Here is a 15823-nt window from a genome sequence, read left to right as displayed (position 1 = left end):
GATACAGTCTTTAATTACAATAATTATATCCTTTCCACAGAAGACCTRTTTCATTCTGTGAACCTCATTGACACATCTAAAGGTCAATTGCTTAGCTTCCAGCCTTTCACAGCATTATTGTCATCTAACAGTGCAGGTTTTATATATAATATTGAAAACTAGCTTTTGGGTTCACTGATGTAAATCTGTTCCAAAACCATAACTCACTCTGCTTTTATGAAAGTTTCTGTGATGGAAAGTGAGAAAGAGAACACAAGGTCTTGCTTCTGCAGCTCCTGAAATTATGTCTCAACAAGGAGGTAGTACCCTGTTGTTGGTCAATGAATAAAATTGAGGAATTGAGACCTGAAGAAGAGGAAACAACTTTTTGAGAAACCTTCAATTCCCCCTCTGGCCAGAAAAGCAACAAAAAAGATGGCTGATCAGACTCAAGCTATACAGGATAGAGGCAAACAGAAGGACAGGTCTGAACTGATTTGCCACTCTTCCACAGAGACAGTGGAGGGGCTTGAAACAGTGATTCCTGACAGATATCTGAGCCGGAAATTGGACTCGTATACTCACCTAATTTGAGGTTTTGCCCTATACAATAGCCTTTATAAAGCACAAGTGACATGAATGAGTGAGTTATGTGAGTGAAGTGATAAAGAGGATGTCACCTTATCCTTACTTAGAAAAACAATGGTTGTAACTGTGCTTTTCTTCACTAYGTTACAGAAGTACAGAACAAGGAAATGAGTAAGATGTAGGTGGGGTTTTATATCCTGTTGCCTGAGTGGTTTGAAAGAATGAAAGTACATTGTCAAAGCACACAAAAATATAGCAAGGCAAATTCAAGGCTTCAGACCTTTCTGTGTCCCATTATTGTGACTGCCACAGGGAAATGGGCTTTCAAGGAGGAGGTATGTTTATTTTTGTCTCTGTTTTATTGCTGTATTACTTTTTACTCCAAAGAAACTATGCAAAGAAATACTGCATCTTATTATTTGTGCTAGTTTTTGTTATTAAAATAACTCTGAGATGGACAGGCACTACCTACAAGTGCATGCTTTTATCTCTGATGAATCTTAGGCAAAATTTTGATGGCATATTAACTCATTTTGTCTACAGTCTGAAAATAATTACATAAAAATACTGAAATATGAAAAGAGCGGCAATATTTCCAGTTTTACGCGCCTCATCCAAGTAGTAGCATTTTTCTTCTGTGTATTCATCTAGTTAAGTCAAAACCTGTATTGCAGTGTTGAAGTAAAGCTTCCTTTCCATTGGTTAAAAAGCTATAAGAGGATCAAGAGTACTCCAAAGTTGCATGGTCATGTGTTATTTATATCAGACAGATTTTATTATTGTCTAATCAGCATTGCAATCAGTCTGGATGAATAGTCATTGCAACATGACATTTTTAAATACCTAATATGACCATCTCTTGTGTCACATGTGATAGTAACAGAGGTTAAAAAGAAAATGAAGAAGGAAGGAAAAAAGGAAAGAATAAAAAAAGACATTTTCAAAAATAAATTTGCAATTTTCAGTGAGCAAAGGGTATTGGTGGTATTTATGTTTAATATTTCATAACTCTACAAGAGATTGAACTGAGATGTCGGTGACTTACATGTGAACTATAGATGATGTGAGGGAGGAAGGAATGAATCCTATTGGATTCATCTGACCAAAGTAGATAACTTTGCTGTAGATTGACGCCTCTGTGGTAGTCACCTTGAACTATCTTTTCAGCGGCACAGGAAATAAGCTTTATGAACACTTCATCCATCTCCTCATTCTAGGCTAGGCTGACTAAATTGTACCTTAAATATCTGTTTCTTTACAGTCACTATAAAAGCACATTGTGTTAGTGACTTAGCTGTAGACACATCTATATAGCACTTGTGCAAGGTTAGGTAAGAAAAACTCTATCCCACAATCTGATGGTTTCTTCAGAGTTAGGTTAAAGTAATTTGAATTTCTTTTTATTTGCTTCTACTGGTACAGATATTCTTATTATCCTTTCCAGATCATTTGGTCCATTGAGTCCAAGAGACTAGAGCTGTTTATGCATATTTTATTTAAGAGTTATTGAATAAAGAGTAAAAATTCTCTTGTATTCAAAGCCCAGATATGAGATCCAGTTCTTCCTCAATAATCCTGACTACCACAAGGTTGCAGATTCAAATTTTATTTTCTTTGACATTTTTTCTGCAGCTGTGGCTCCTAATATTCACAAAAGAGGTGGAGGCAATCTAAGTTGTCTTCGGGAAAAAAGAAATGAACCTAGGTTTCCCTAGGCAACCTGGGCAATTGCTTAAAATACTGGGTTGTTATAGGGTGGGGTACAATTACAATCAATCTCACTCAGTTAAGTACTTATCTCATGAAAAGATACAAGAATGTCAAGAAAAATTTCAAATATAGCTAAAGTTATTAAAATGTGGAAAATGTATGCTTGTGAGTATATTAGTATACTTGTATATACATTTCATTACGAAATAATGTAGGAGGCACTTCCAAAGCAAAAGTGCGCTACAATGAAACTAAGCTGTTCTTTGTATTGTAGCTGACAAAAAAAAAAGGTCATGACAGTATGGTCCTACCTCTTGTTTAAGGAAATAATGATAGAAAAGTGATGAAGATTGGATTATTAAACAGGAGTCRTGAAAACAAAGTGAAAAATTAGGAGTAATAAGTCACTAGAACAATATAGCTTGTCCTCAAGCATAAACTAGAAGAAGAAAAATTTCAGTCTTTCATTGAAATAATGGGAGATTATGGAAGAAGCTTCTCATGAGAACTACTCAGTTAGTTCCAGGTGATATTAAAAATAAAATTAAATTGTAGCACTAATAATGTAGGTGAATACAGTAGGCTCAATAAAAGATAGCACTTTAAAAACAYAGAAGTGCTACTTACTGCTTTGCTAGATTTTCTTCAGTATATCCACACAAAAAAAGGTAAATAAAGAAGAAATGAAAAATAAGCCTCCTCAAAGCCTGGAATGAAAGTCCTGTCTACAAAGAGGATACTGTGACTAACACGTACGTGGACGAGCTTCCCAGCATGCGCTTAATCTTGATATGCATGTGACACTCTGAAGCCAATAACTGGCTGTTTTGTAAGCACAACTGCAACTCTGGTTGCAGTTCTCATGCTAGTGTTTTTCAAGATCGTTTGAGTATATGTCTATACGCTTCCTTCAGACATCGGTATAAAAAACTGAGGTCATCACTAAAGACGCCGAGGGTATAGCTTCACTTGCCTTTTCCTTGAGCCTAGTGCCATTTTTGGAGTTCTTTTCATCCTGTTTTCTATGTCCTCAGCCACATTGACTTGTTGGGCCACATGTAAACCAGGTTGTGACCTGATCTGAAATCAGAATTGATTTGCAGAATTTCTAGAGGCTTCAGAAAACTCATCCCTGTAATATGTTTGTACAGTTCGTGTGATCCTACTTCAGATCTTTTGATTTTTGGATGCATTTAGCTAACAATTTCTTCTTGGGAAGAGAACTTCCCTAATTCCTTTCTAGTTATGTTTCCCTTTTGTAAATTTGTAAATTTTGTAAATTTGGAAGATCATGTCCCCGCTAACATTTTCTCAATGCACAATTACTCCCAGTGTGAGAAATGTGAAGACAGTGATTCCCACAAGATATTCTGAGAGATGGAGTTTGAGTCCACTGGCTCTCTGTTGAACGCTTTGCACCTGGAAACAGTTCCAGCCATCTTTCTTATGTGTCTACACATTCAGTACACTCAAATGAAAGAAACTTCCTTCTTTGGAGTARTCCGCAAAATCTTTCAAAGCCAAAAGTAACTTCCTGAAAGTAAGCAAAAAAATACATATTAGGAGTGTATTCGAGCTCCTACTCCTTTTCTGGAGAACTCTCTCTTCTCATTTTACAGTTCAAGAGCAGAAAAGAGATAGAATGAAATACACATTTTGAACACTCCTGTTGCTCATCCTAGGGCAATATGCTAACCTCTGAAATGGTGAAGTATGCAGTACATAAAATACTCGCATGAAATATTCTTGATGTTAGGTATTTAGTAAACTTAGCAGTGGCTGAGAGGTRGGGTCAGGTGAACTATTCTGGCTAGCAAAGAACCTAGCTGTGTTGACCATAGCTGCCCAACACAAGTTACCCTAGTCAGATAATCATTCCAAAGCTTATTTTAAATATGCATTATTGATTACTCCCAAGCCAGTTCTGTGAAATTTTCCCAAATTAACAAGAAAACAAGGTTGAATAAATGGATATACATACATATACATACATATACATACATATATAAACATATGTGTGTGTATGTGCATGTACGTGTGTATGTATGTATAAACAAAGACTTAAATTGGGAGAAATTTAAGGAAGGAAATCTCCAGCCATAAAACACGTGTAAGGTATGTTAGGAAATCACCTCTGGTATAACTTGTAGATACCCTAGGGTCGTGGGTTCAGGTTTAGATGATCAATTTACGCATATCCAAAACACATCTCTTTGTCAATGATTCTGCCTTTGTGTGAAACCAGAGTGCCTCAGTATCGAGCAGATTAGCAACTGTCTCACGTTCAAGATCAGAAACAAAAGTCTGCCATTCTCCCATCAAAGCCATGACACTTCTACAGAAGCTAGCTCCAGGAAGCAGTCTGAGGATTAGGCTGTAATCACCTGTATGTTACACAAAAGCAAGTGGTGGGCAGCTTATTTTAAATGTCTTGTCCCTTATAAATCAACCAAAATTCAGAGCACAAACATAGGAGGGATAGCTTGCCTTCTTCATGGTTGTAGAATTTATATTTCACTGTAGATAGAGTCTTACATAGAGTGAGTAAAGGACCAAAGATCACACCTTTGTTATTAGTCTTCACTATATCATTGTGCCGGAGCCTTAGTCTAGCTGATTGAATCCTAGACATATCTTCAGCATCTGAAACATTTACTAATCTCACGCCCGAAACAGCTAAATGTGCATATGGTGATCTCCCAACTTTGAGCAGTTACACACTTTTCCACAGAGAGGACCTGTGACATTCTTTTGCAGGCATGAATGGGACAGCTATTGAAAATTTCATCTGTGTGATTTATAATGTTTCCTTCATGAATTGCACTTGGCATGTAGGCAGGACTGCTCCAGGAGATACCCAATATTTTCTGTACTGGAAGAGCTCAAGGTAAGCAGATCTGCTTGATTCCAGGGAATTCTGATCTGACATGTCACATTATCCATATTTAACTGAAGCACTTTGTTATGTAAAGGAGAGAAGAATTCATGGGATGCCAGAATTACATCAAAGATAATTGTGGAAGGCATACAGGATGTAGATTCCAAAATGTGACAATTAAAAATAAGATGGCTCATTTCCTGGTAAATGCATCTAGCAGTGGACAAGCCATTAAGCCATTTGAGAAGAAGATTGCTTTGTACAAAATTGGTAAGGATATTTTTTTTCAAAATTTATTTCCAGTTTTATACTAAGGGAATGAAGAATTCATCCCTAGAAAAAGAGCATACATTTGTAACATACTGATCATCAGAACACATATTTTTCTTTTTTTCTCAACCTTGATGTCTGAAAAGTGTAAAAAATTATAGGAGTGAATGAAAACAATGAATGTGGAGACAATGTGAAATCAAAGATTGTGAATATTTCAGTGAAATATTGGTTCTCTGAAAGAAAGATGTCAACTTTGGGATTAATTCACTAAGTCTGCAGAGGGACTATCTTGATGTTGGGCTTATACCTTTATCTCATAATTCTGTTCCTGCACARAATACAAAAGTACCAAGTGTTTTAAAAGTGTAAGCAAAAACCCCCAATGCTTGTCAATTAAAGCATGTTGCTAGTAAAAAATACAGAAATAAATTGTTTCTGTTTAATATGAACATAGTCTCAAAAGCCTCTGCACGTATTACAATGCCAAAAACCAATAGACATTTTTTTTTTAAGTTTTTTTTTTGTTGTTTTATTTTACCTACTGTAGCTTCAGACGCTCCAGATTTCTTATTGGAGTATTAAATCAGAATCAAAATATGGGGTGAATCTGATAATTCTGGTAAARCTGCACCACACCTTTCTAGGCCAATTGCTTGAACAGCCACCTGTATTTTACCAAGCCAAAGTGAAGAGAACTGTTTTTTATCCAATTGTATTCCCAATTATCCTATTGCAGAAAAGCTCACCCCTCCTTTAAATGTCACTGTGAACTGTACTGGAGTTTCGTATGGTTGTGAAATTCAGTGGCAACCACCTCGCACAAGTCATGTTAAAAGAGATGCTTGTTTCAAATATGAAATTGTCATAGAAAACACGGTAAGAAGAATTTCTTTTTTGACTGTTAGTATTATTCTAATACTTATGTTTCCAAACACATATTTACCATACAATCAATTGCCTGGCTCTCTTCCCATTCCCATGTGACCTCTTCTTTTTAGTATGTAGTAGCTTTCTTGCACGTGAGCTGAGGACTGTTGCTACCCACAAATAGGGTCAAACGACTCGGGGAATGTTTTCAGCCCACTCAGCAACTGATCTTTAGTTCTCTAGCTGGGCAAGAGATTCCCCTTGCTGAAGGTGAATAGCTAGTACAAGTAAGTAGACTGATTATATCACCTAGTGGCATTATCATGGACARTTATAAGATATGTCAACAAACTCTAAATCTACTACAAAAAAATCAMAGCTATGATTAAACAAGATATGATGGGATTTTGTGTCCCTATAAGGTAGTTTCGGATCTAGTTGTGACTGACCAGTAACTCCTACAATGGGAGACAGCTCAGAGGGTGAGGTGCCCCATGAAGTTCAGGAACAGCGTAGGGTTTGTCTCATTAATCCTTGCTGCTGCACAGAGAACTGACTTCATCTCAACACAAAGGGGCTGGAGATGACCTTTGTTGTAGATAGACAGCCATAGTCACTAGTAGAACCAGATGTAAATATTTCTCCTCGAGTTTATCGAAATAACGTGAAYGTCTCCCTGAGTTAGCCAGACCAGTATAGGAGGGAAGTGTGTGCGTGTCTGAGCCAAACACAGAGTATAAACCTGAACAACTAACAAAGGAATTCTGGAGAGAGCAACGGGCTTGAGCTGGCTTCAACCCACCTCTCCCTTCCTGGCAGTTGGGGACACCCAGCACTGTGATGGTTAGAGTATTATAGACGCTATTTATATAGTATTGCTAACGTTTTGGCAATACTAGGATTTCTAATTTAAGGCTACACTCGCAAAATGAGAGCCTGGCAGAGGCAGCTTGCACTGAGTGGGAAGGTTARTGATAAGACCAGGTGCAGATGGGATCACTGCCATTAAAGAGGGTAGAAACCCTTAAGAATAGTAACAAAGGCTGGAAAATACTAGCCAATAAATTTGAAAAAGACAGATGGAAAAATTCTATTTGGGATTTTTCATGGGTAGAACAATATTATACTAACCCCAGTAATATCTGGAATGAATTTGAAAAATAGAAGAAAGGAAAGAGAAAAGTAGGCTTTTGCTAATTGCTAGGAAGTTCCTTGTGAGCAGTATTAGAAAAGTCAGAAAAGGAGCTATGTAAGAATAGCATGCTAGAAAGAAAGAAACACTTATGAAAGATAACACTGTGTATAAACAGGATGTACATTGCTAGAAAGTCAGAATAGATTCTTAGAATCAAAATTACATTCCATATCATAACCRATACCCACATACATAGGGATCACTTACTGTGGTCTACTCAAATAGACTCTGATAAAGTAATGGCTGCAGTGTATACTAAGAATGATGAATGGTCAGGAGATATATGATTTGATCTCGATTCTCCAGATCTTTCTCACGATGACGATTCAGATGACATGGGAGAAGGAAATGTGAAAGTAGTTACTCCCATGACAAAAAATCAAGCAAACACCAGAAGCGGTCTCTTAGACAAATGCAAGAGGTTTTACTTCCTTAGAGTTAATTGATCTTCAAACTAAGGTTTTAACAAAAGCCAGAGATACACCCCTAAAATGGATGGTCTATATATGGGGAAAAGGAGCARATCAAGTTACCCTCACCACAGGTGAGGCTCAAAGCTTGGTATTAGGGCAGGTGATTCTCCTACAAACCCCTATACTGCAGCAAGCTGACTTACTGTGAGGCTACGCTGAGTGCTGGGTCAGGCAGCTCCCTCGCTGTGAGAGGGATAGGAAGAGTGGTTGTGGGAAAGTACTTAGGATTTACAAACTGTCATGCTAAAATCTGCTATCTTGCACATACTGGATGGATCAGAGCCTGTAGATCAGAACAGGCAACCCCCGAATATTAACCCTTGGCCATTCTATGCCACTCAAGGTGGCATGTAGTTAAAGGAGCAAAGCAGCACTAAAGCTACTTGCTTTTTCTACAATGACAGGAATAAATGCAGATGCTCAATAGTAAAGGGTTTTGCAGTAGATGCAGTATCTGAAAGATAAGGGTAAAGATTAAGGTAAAGATTAGGACCATACAATCGGTTAAACCCAGCACCACCACTCACCCTCAATTCCAAACAAGAAATACTAAAGGCAAAAATTCTTCAGATGGTATGTCTGAGCAACTTAGTCCTGTCTGGTGAAAATGCTTAGATAAAGAGCTAACGAGGCGACAGCTGTATGGTCTTCCAGCTGCAGTGCTAAGACAACTAGCAGGGAAACCCCGGCACAGCTGCCAGAGCCGCTTAATGAACAAAGCAGCCTAAATGAATAGCGGAGCCGGCTCGGCCAAGGCAGCCACACGGAACCAGAGCCCGGAAATATTGGTCTCTGTAAATGATAAATGTACCACAACATTCTCAACTGATACAAGAGCGCAGGTTTAAATGATAGATCAGTGTACCTGTGAAGGTAAAGCTCCTTTAAAGAAAGAAGTTTCAGTAATGGGCGCTAATGGTGCAATTAACACCTCTCCTGTTGTACGGGCTAAATTAGTATTATCCAATGGACGTACCTTAGGACACGTATTGTTATTGGGCAAAATGAATAGTCTGGGGATGGATATTCTGAAAGGAGAGCCTTGGATAGCTAGTGGGAGTAAATGGGAAATTGATAGTCCTCCAGTCACAGGGAAAACTAATCTCCATATGATTAAGCCTATGAATCTCCTACAAAAAGCCCCACTTCTGCCTAACCAGTTAACATTCTTCAGTACAAGTTACCTGTGCCTGGTATAAAATATGTGACAGAGTTAGTCTAACAATTAGAGCAATAAGGTATTATAGAAAAAAAAAATCACCATGTAACAGCCTAGTTTGGCCTGTTGAAACAGATGGGYATGGCACCTGACTGTTGACTCTAGAGCTTTAAATAAAGCATCTGTCACTTTAACAGCAACTGTTCCTAGCATAGTAGATATAGTTARCATAAATAAATGAATGTCCTTTTCCGTGGATGAAAGTGTCATGTTCTTTATGATCCGAATACAAGAGCAAGACAGCCCAAAATTTGCCTGTACTTGGGGTGGAATACAATGCATCTTTAATTGCCTTCCCCAGACTTTTAAAATAGTCCTACCATTGYCCATGCTATTTTAGCTAAAGAACTAGAATCAGTCAACCTCCCACCTGAAGCAACACTTTTACAATACATTTTATTACACAATATATAGATGATATATTACAACCAGATCAGAGCAGGGGTCTGGTTTGCAGACAGGAGCACCTGCTGTGTAGGAAAACAATGGAGAAACAAAGCCACTTTATCAGTAGAGACCAAAAAGTTTTCTCAGAGGAAATGGGCAGCTTGACCCAGCTAGCAGAACTCGGAGCAGTGGAAGTAGCCATATATGTCTAAAYAGACTCATACACTGTATGGGCTGGTGCCACCCAATGGTTAGGGAACTGGGTGAAAAAAAAAAATTGGCAAGTACATGGTAGAGATGTATGGGGGAAAAACACACTGGAAAAAAGATTTATGACAGAGCTCAATTGAAAACATATCCATAGAACCTGTATCTGCTCACTAAAAACCTAAAAAACTTGAGGCAAAGTGGAATCAGAGAGCCGATCATTTGKCTAGAATAAATGTATTACAAAATTTGAAGGCGGAATGGGCAGGTGAATAGTTACATAAATGGCTAGGACACTCCAGGAGTTATGATTTATTTCAACTGGCTGCAAGGARAGGATGGTCTGTGACAAAAGCTCTGCTAAATCAAAAATCCCATGTAACGTCAAATATCTTCAAAGTAAATTTTTATACTGAACATTGCACTCTCCGTGTGTGGAGTATCTAAAAGAACCTAGTCAGAGAATATTGGACATAGATACTAGTGTAGAATGTTATTCATGGTGCTGTTCTTGATGAAATTAGGTCAAGATCTTCTTTTCTGTATTTTTCCTCTTTGCATTCTCATGTTACAAAACATATCATGTTTTATAATCTCTTAGGTGTTATGCAGAACTAGCACTAGCTAGTCAGGGGCTTCATCATGTATTTGCAGGCAGTCAGCCTCACTTCACATTTGTTCCTACTTGTTGTAATTGTCAATACTACTCTGTTACATTTGTGGTATTACTAAATGAGATCTAAAGTTTATCTTCACTCCTTGCTGGCTGACTTACTTATCCAGATGTAAGRTGCCTCTGTAAGTTAGGATTTGCTACAAGAGCTTTTAGATATCTCCATCCAGCGTTAGTGTATCCAACCTTGCCTTCATCTCCCATTGCTCCTCTGTTTATAATCCTACTGATACCAGTGAGGTATTGCTGAAACAGTACTTAGTAACTATGACTACCAAAGAGTAAGGAGAGAACRGATAAATAAATCAAGATCTGGTCATGATGTATCTAGGTACTCCATTGGGAATGACTCCTTTCCATCCTCCTATACAACACCCCCCCCACCCCACCCCATCTTGTCCCTCCCTCCCTCCTCCCCAAAAAGAAGACCACATTAATTTGGTTTTTTGGGGTTGTTTCATGTAGGGGTTGACTGACAGACTGACAGTGGATGTATTTCTACCGAAAGGCAAAGTTGCACAGTAAAATGAAATTGATAGTAAATTCAGGGTGTAATTAGGATAATCGCATCAGTGCAAGCATTCAAAATTGCCCAAATGGTTAACCTTAAATGTAGACAACTTATCTAGATGTTGCACTTGGGCAACAGTCCTGCTGGTTTAAAGATGAGAGCTGTATGACATTAAACTTATTTGCAGAGCACTAAAGGAAGAAAAAGTGAACAATGCAAAATAGGAAAGCAGATGGATTAAACAGATAATTCTGARGGCATCATTTAAGCACTTGTACTACTGCCTGTGCCAAATATTGCTTTTTTGGTGCTTCCTGATGTTTTTCATCAATGTTAGTTGATTCCTTCAACTAACAATAGTTAGTTGAAACTCTATGACCCTTTTGTGTGCTGCTTCTTCCTAAGCAAGCACCCTCCCAGAGCCGGTTAACTACTTAGCTGCCTCAATATTTGTAGCTGGTCAAATTCTTAGAATTATCTGAAGTAGGTCTGCACCTTATACCCAGTCAGGAGTGTCTTGAATTTGCATGACAGCTATTTTAGCAAATCTTATTTGGTAATTATGTCAAAGTCCAATATTTATTGCATAGAAAAGTTCAGTGCTCTATGATGAGCAGATGTAAAAGGGCAAGAATGCAGCATCTGTTCACTGAWTTTTTTTAAAAAACCCTCCTGTCCTTTTTTAAAATGTAATGTGAATCCTTGTTTTCAAATAAAAATAAATGTTCTRTTAGGTTATTGATACAGAATAATCATGTTTTCCAGACCTTAACTCGTGGTTGTTGTGACGAAATTCAGCAATTGGAGGTATTTTAAAGAGCTGAATGAATATGGGCAGTAGTATTATACACCTCAGAATGAAAAAGCTGCACAAAAAAAAGTTTTGATGTAAAATAATTGTCTCCATTTACTGGTATTTTCTCAGACTCTTTGTTTTGCAAGAGCAAAACACAGAATTTTAATTTCTGGGCATTTTGAGCTTTTTTGTTTGTTTAGTTTTTTAATTCTTAGTTTTACCATCAAATTTAAAGGATACATTATTTCAGAACACCAGTGGTGAGAAAAAAAACTCTCAGTGGAACAACAGCTTACTACATAGCCTTAAAAAGAAGGTATTTAAAATGCACATTTTTTTCTGAAAATCAAACACTCAGAAAGCAAGAAGCCTTATTATATAGGAACAAAAAGAATAATCCTAAAAATTAAAGTTTTTTTTGTTACTAGGCTGATCCTGGGAAGAGCATGAAAGCTGCATCTAAAACAGTAAGTCTTCATTAGCATATTAATCTAATGTTTATGCTGGGTTGAAAGTTCACCTATAGAAGAGCATCTTCAAACCATATTTTGGTTTTAATCTACCAGTTCCAGTATACCATACATGCTTTTTATCTAAAAATTTCCTAAGCACAAAATATTTTAACCTGTTACTTACTATATATGGTACAAAAAATACCTACATGTAGAACTTTATATTTCTCCTATACATATCACAAAACCTTCCGTTTTACAGTCCATTGTATGTCCTACCTCCTCATACATATGTATATGGATTGCAATTCCACATTGCACTTAGACATATAAGAAGTGGAATGTCTCTGGAATGAGTTGAGATGGTGGAGGCAGGAAATACCACCTAAAAGATTAAGTTAGCATAAAAGAGAAGAAAAAAAATCAGCTTTTTAAGAAGGCTCAATAATCTTATGAGAAAAATTTCAACATGCGTCAAATTTTCCCCTTCAGCATAATCTAGTCACTATATTTCAATTTTGAATGCCTTCATAGATACAGAAATATAAATACCARATCTGTAAAGAATTAATTTCTACTACTTGTAGATTGAAAATAAACTTTTGATTTCCCCCCTCACCCAGGTCATAGTCATAAGCTAAGGAGCCTGGAAGCATACAGTAAATTTCATCTTCACATCACCAATAACAAAGAAATTCACAAGAAAGGTTAGGATGGAACAAGCTAATTTATTAAGGGATAAAAAATTCATTTGTTATTTGACTCTGGTCTGTTTATAGAAATATGCACAAACTCTCTTCTGTAACAGTTTGCATCARTAAATGAACCTGACACATTGTTATCATCTGCACCTCTAGTGAARGAAAAGCTCTAAGTCTAGTTTTGTATTTAGAAAAGCAACATCACAGGAAGATCATACATATTTCAAAACTTCAATGCAGAAAAAAGGTACAGCGTCAAAATCAGAGCAACTGACAACGGTTGTTTAGTGAGCCAGACCTGGGGGGAATGGAGTATACCCGTTGAGTTYGGTAAGAATGAGAATCATCTTCTTGGCCTAGCTCTCTCTCAACTATTACTTGTCTGTCTCGTTTATTGCTTCATACTTTCAGATAGAGACACATTTAAATGATACTCATATATTATTCCCATGTGTCAGGATGAAAAAGAGGAAAGAATTTGCACCTAACCTCATGCTAGGGAAAGCCTCCAAGCACTCTGGTGTGACGGTGGGTGCTTATTGCACGGAGATAGCCAGTGAATAAAACAGATCYTTTTCAAGTCTCTGTTGCAAGCTCTTTTTCTTCTCCCATTTCTACTTCTGTCTTTAYAAAACTTCTCTTTTCCGCTGTTATGATCTCCCAACCATCCTGYTCCTTCACACTTTACAAGGCAATGGGGAGCTAAATTAAAGAAGAAGCTGCTTCATATTGGTGTTTGATACTATCATTTTTCAAAGTAGATGTTTCATACAACTGTATGGTCATTCCTATTCTGYGAAACTAATGAGAATTTTGATAACTGCTTGTCTTTCAGGAAGAGAACACCTTATGTCTACTTCAGGATATACTCTATTTCTATTATCACTGATAACAGCAAGTCTCGTATTTTTTATCTGCATAGTGTAAGTCTTAGTTCTTGTGGAAAAATTTTATTTTGTGCCTGAATTTAAAAAAAAAAAATCTCTCCTCTCCCCCCTCCCACTGCAAGAAAAGTTCTAATACCTATTAAATGGAGAGGAGAGGAGGAAACTCGATATTGAACTATAGCAGGAGACATGACCTGCTGGTGTTCCTCATGTGGGCTCTGTAGTTCTAATTCCCGGTGTAACACCGCTCCATCTAATAATGGGAAAAAGCCTTATAGTTGTGTCTCCCACCTTTAGACATTGTAATATAGATGGGTGGCACATTAAATTGTTTCTTTGTTTTGCGGCTATTTCCTATTTGGAGACAGAAATAAAGYGATTTACTATGATTCTTTAACAATTCATAATCAGTGTTGACGTGTCTGCATACTCAGTCTTTCCTTCACCATTCCTTTTTGCTGCTGTAGAACTTGTTTGAAAACAACATCTACTCCAGTACCACAGCCAAAAGATCCATTCCATGAGATCTCACCTATGCATTTCCAGGTATGTTTTCTTTCCATTTGCAGGAAATTTGTTATAAATGAGCATCCATTTCAGCCTGAAAGATATGACCTAAGTGCCAGAGAGATGCTCAGAAGTAGGGAGTAATTTTTTCTCTTTTTCTTGTAAATGGGGTACTGAAAGAGGAAGTCCACATGCAAATAATTCTTTTGTTTTTTTCTTCTTACATTCTGAAGCATTTGGAGTAATCTACCCGATGCATTGGGGAAATATAAAACTTAATCCTCTTCTCCCAATAAGTCATCACTAGAACAGTGCTGTGCCTAAGCTTCTCAGTGCAATGATAAAGCAGATCAAAGCTGTCTGTCMGCTGCAGGAGAGAGAAGGAGCAGAAAAATCTACTGCTAAACAAAAATACTTGTGTCATAGCTGATAYTGAGACTTATATAGTATCTAGCATGCAGTAAGCAAGAGAGTCACAGCACAGAGCTGGGAGATTTTAGCTTATGCAGAGAGCTTCAGATAGATGTTTTTCATGAGAACAAGGAAAAGAGACAGACAGACAATCACAGGTAGCAGTGGAGACCTGCAAGTGTGGAGGCAATTGTGGTAAAGTTTTCTGCAATTCAGGAAGTCTTTGAGTTGGTTACATTCATGTCTGGAAACAAGAACATGCCTACAAGGACATGGTGGACCACTGGAGATCCTTTATAAATCCTTTTAATTTTTGTTCCTTAGTCACTTTGACTTCTCCATGTTTAGAAAGGTAAATTTTCTGGATTTGAAGCATCAAATTATTTTGGTTCTCTTTGGGAGCTCACCATGAATGAAAGACTTAGACAGACCTACTTCAGTGGTCTGGCAGGGTCCCATGGTAACTTCTGTAAAATAAATAGCCATTGTCTAAATAACAGGTAGGTCATAAATTATAACTAGTGGCTAATCTCATACATTAAACTAACAAAATGTTTTATTCTTCCTTTTTAGATAGCATATGAGAATCAATTAATAAAGCATGAAGCTGAAGAAATAATAACAACCATTGAAGAAATGGATGATATGCAAGTGAAATGAGCTTTATGAATTTTTCTGCACATTTATATACTTTGTTTCTCTATCTTGTGGGCAGAGATAACAGTAGAGGCAGTTCCTCAAGAATCTTTACTTTAAAAGTTCTTTGTATTTGCTTGCATTTTCCATAAATAATTTGAGCTGTTTTGACTCTTCTTCTTTGTTCTTATGAGTGTTCTTGCAATGCTTCAGAAAAATATTTCAGTAATGTTCGGAAGTTATTGCTGGGCAAACAAGYACTGCTTTTATACCCCAGGCTTTTCTTCTGGAAAAAATCTGTTTCTCTTCAAGTTCCTGGGTTATAGTGAGCCCATTCAGCACTAGTTTCCTGGCCTATAAAGCCACCTCTTTGAAAACAGACTTTGATAGCACCATGGATGACATCAACTTTCCTTGAGGAATTTTTTTTAAATTTGTTTATATTTTTGAAAACTTCAGGGGAGCATTTACAC

General features: G+C 37.2%; 1 protein-coding gene across 1 annotated transcript; it reads left to right on the top strand.

The window, feature by feature from the left end:
- The first annotated feature begins 877 nt into the window (after positions 1-877).
- On the top strand, positions 878-15466 carry LOC146586295 (granulocyte-macrophage colony-stimulating factor receptor subunit alpha-like). The gene is made up of 9 exons (XM_085321491.1): positions 878-902; positions 5035-5164; positions 5250-5425; positions 6165-6304; positions 12185-12223; positions 13101-13239; positions 13745-13832; positions 14264-14342; positions 15288-15466. The coding sequence occupies exons 1-9, from the start codon at positions 884-886 to the stop codon at positions 15372-15374; spliced, it is 897 nt and encodes a 298-aa protein (XP_085177617.1). The 5' UTR covers positions 878-883; the 3' UTR covers positions 15375-15466.
- Positions 15467-15823: the final 357 nt, after the last annotated feature.

Source organism: Rhea americana, unplaced genomic scaffold, assembly GCF_003343005.1.
Source record: "Rhea americana isolate MKP2758 unplaced genomic scaffold, rheAme1 scaffold_7, whole genome shotgun sequence".
In the NCBI taxonomy this organism is placed as follows: domain Eukaryota; kingdom Metazoa; phylum Chordata; class Aves; order Rheiformes; family Rheidae; genus Rhea; species Rhea americana.
This window is presented reverse-complemented; position numbering and strand designations above follow the sequence as displayed.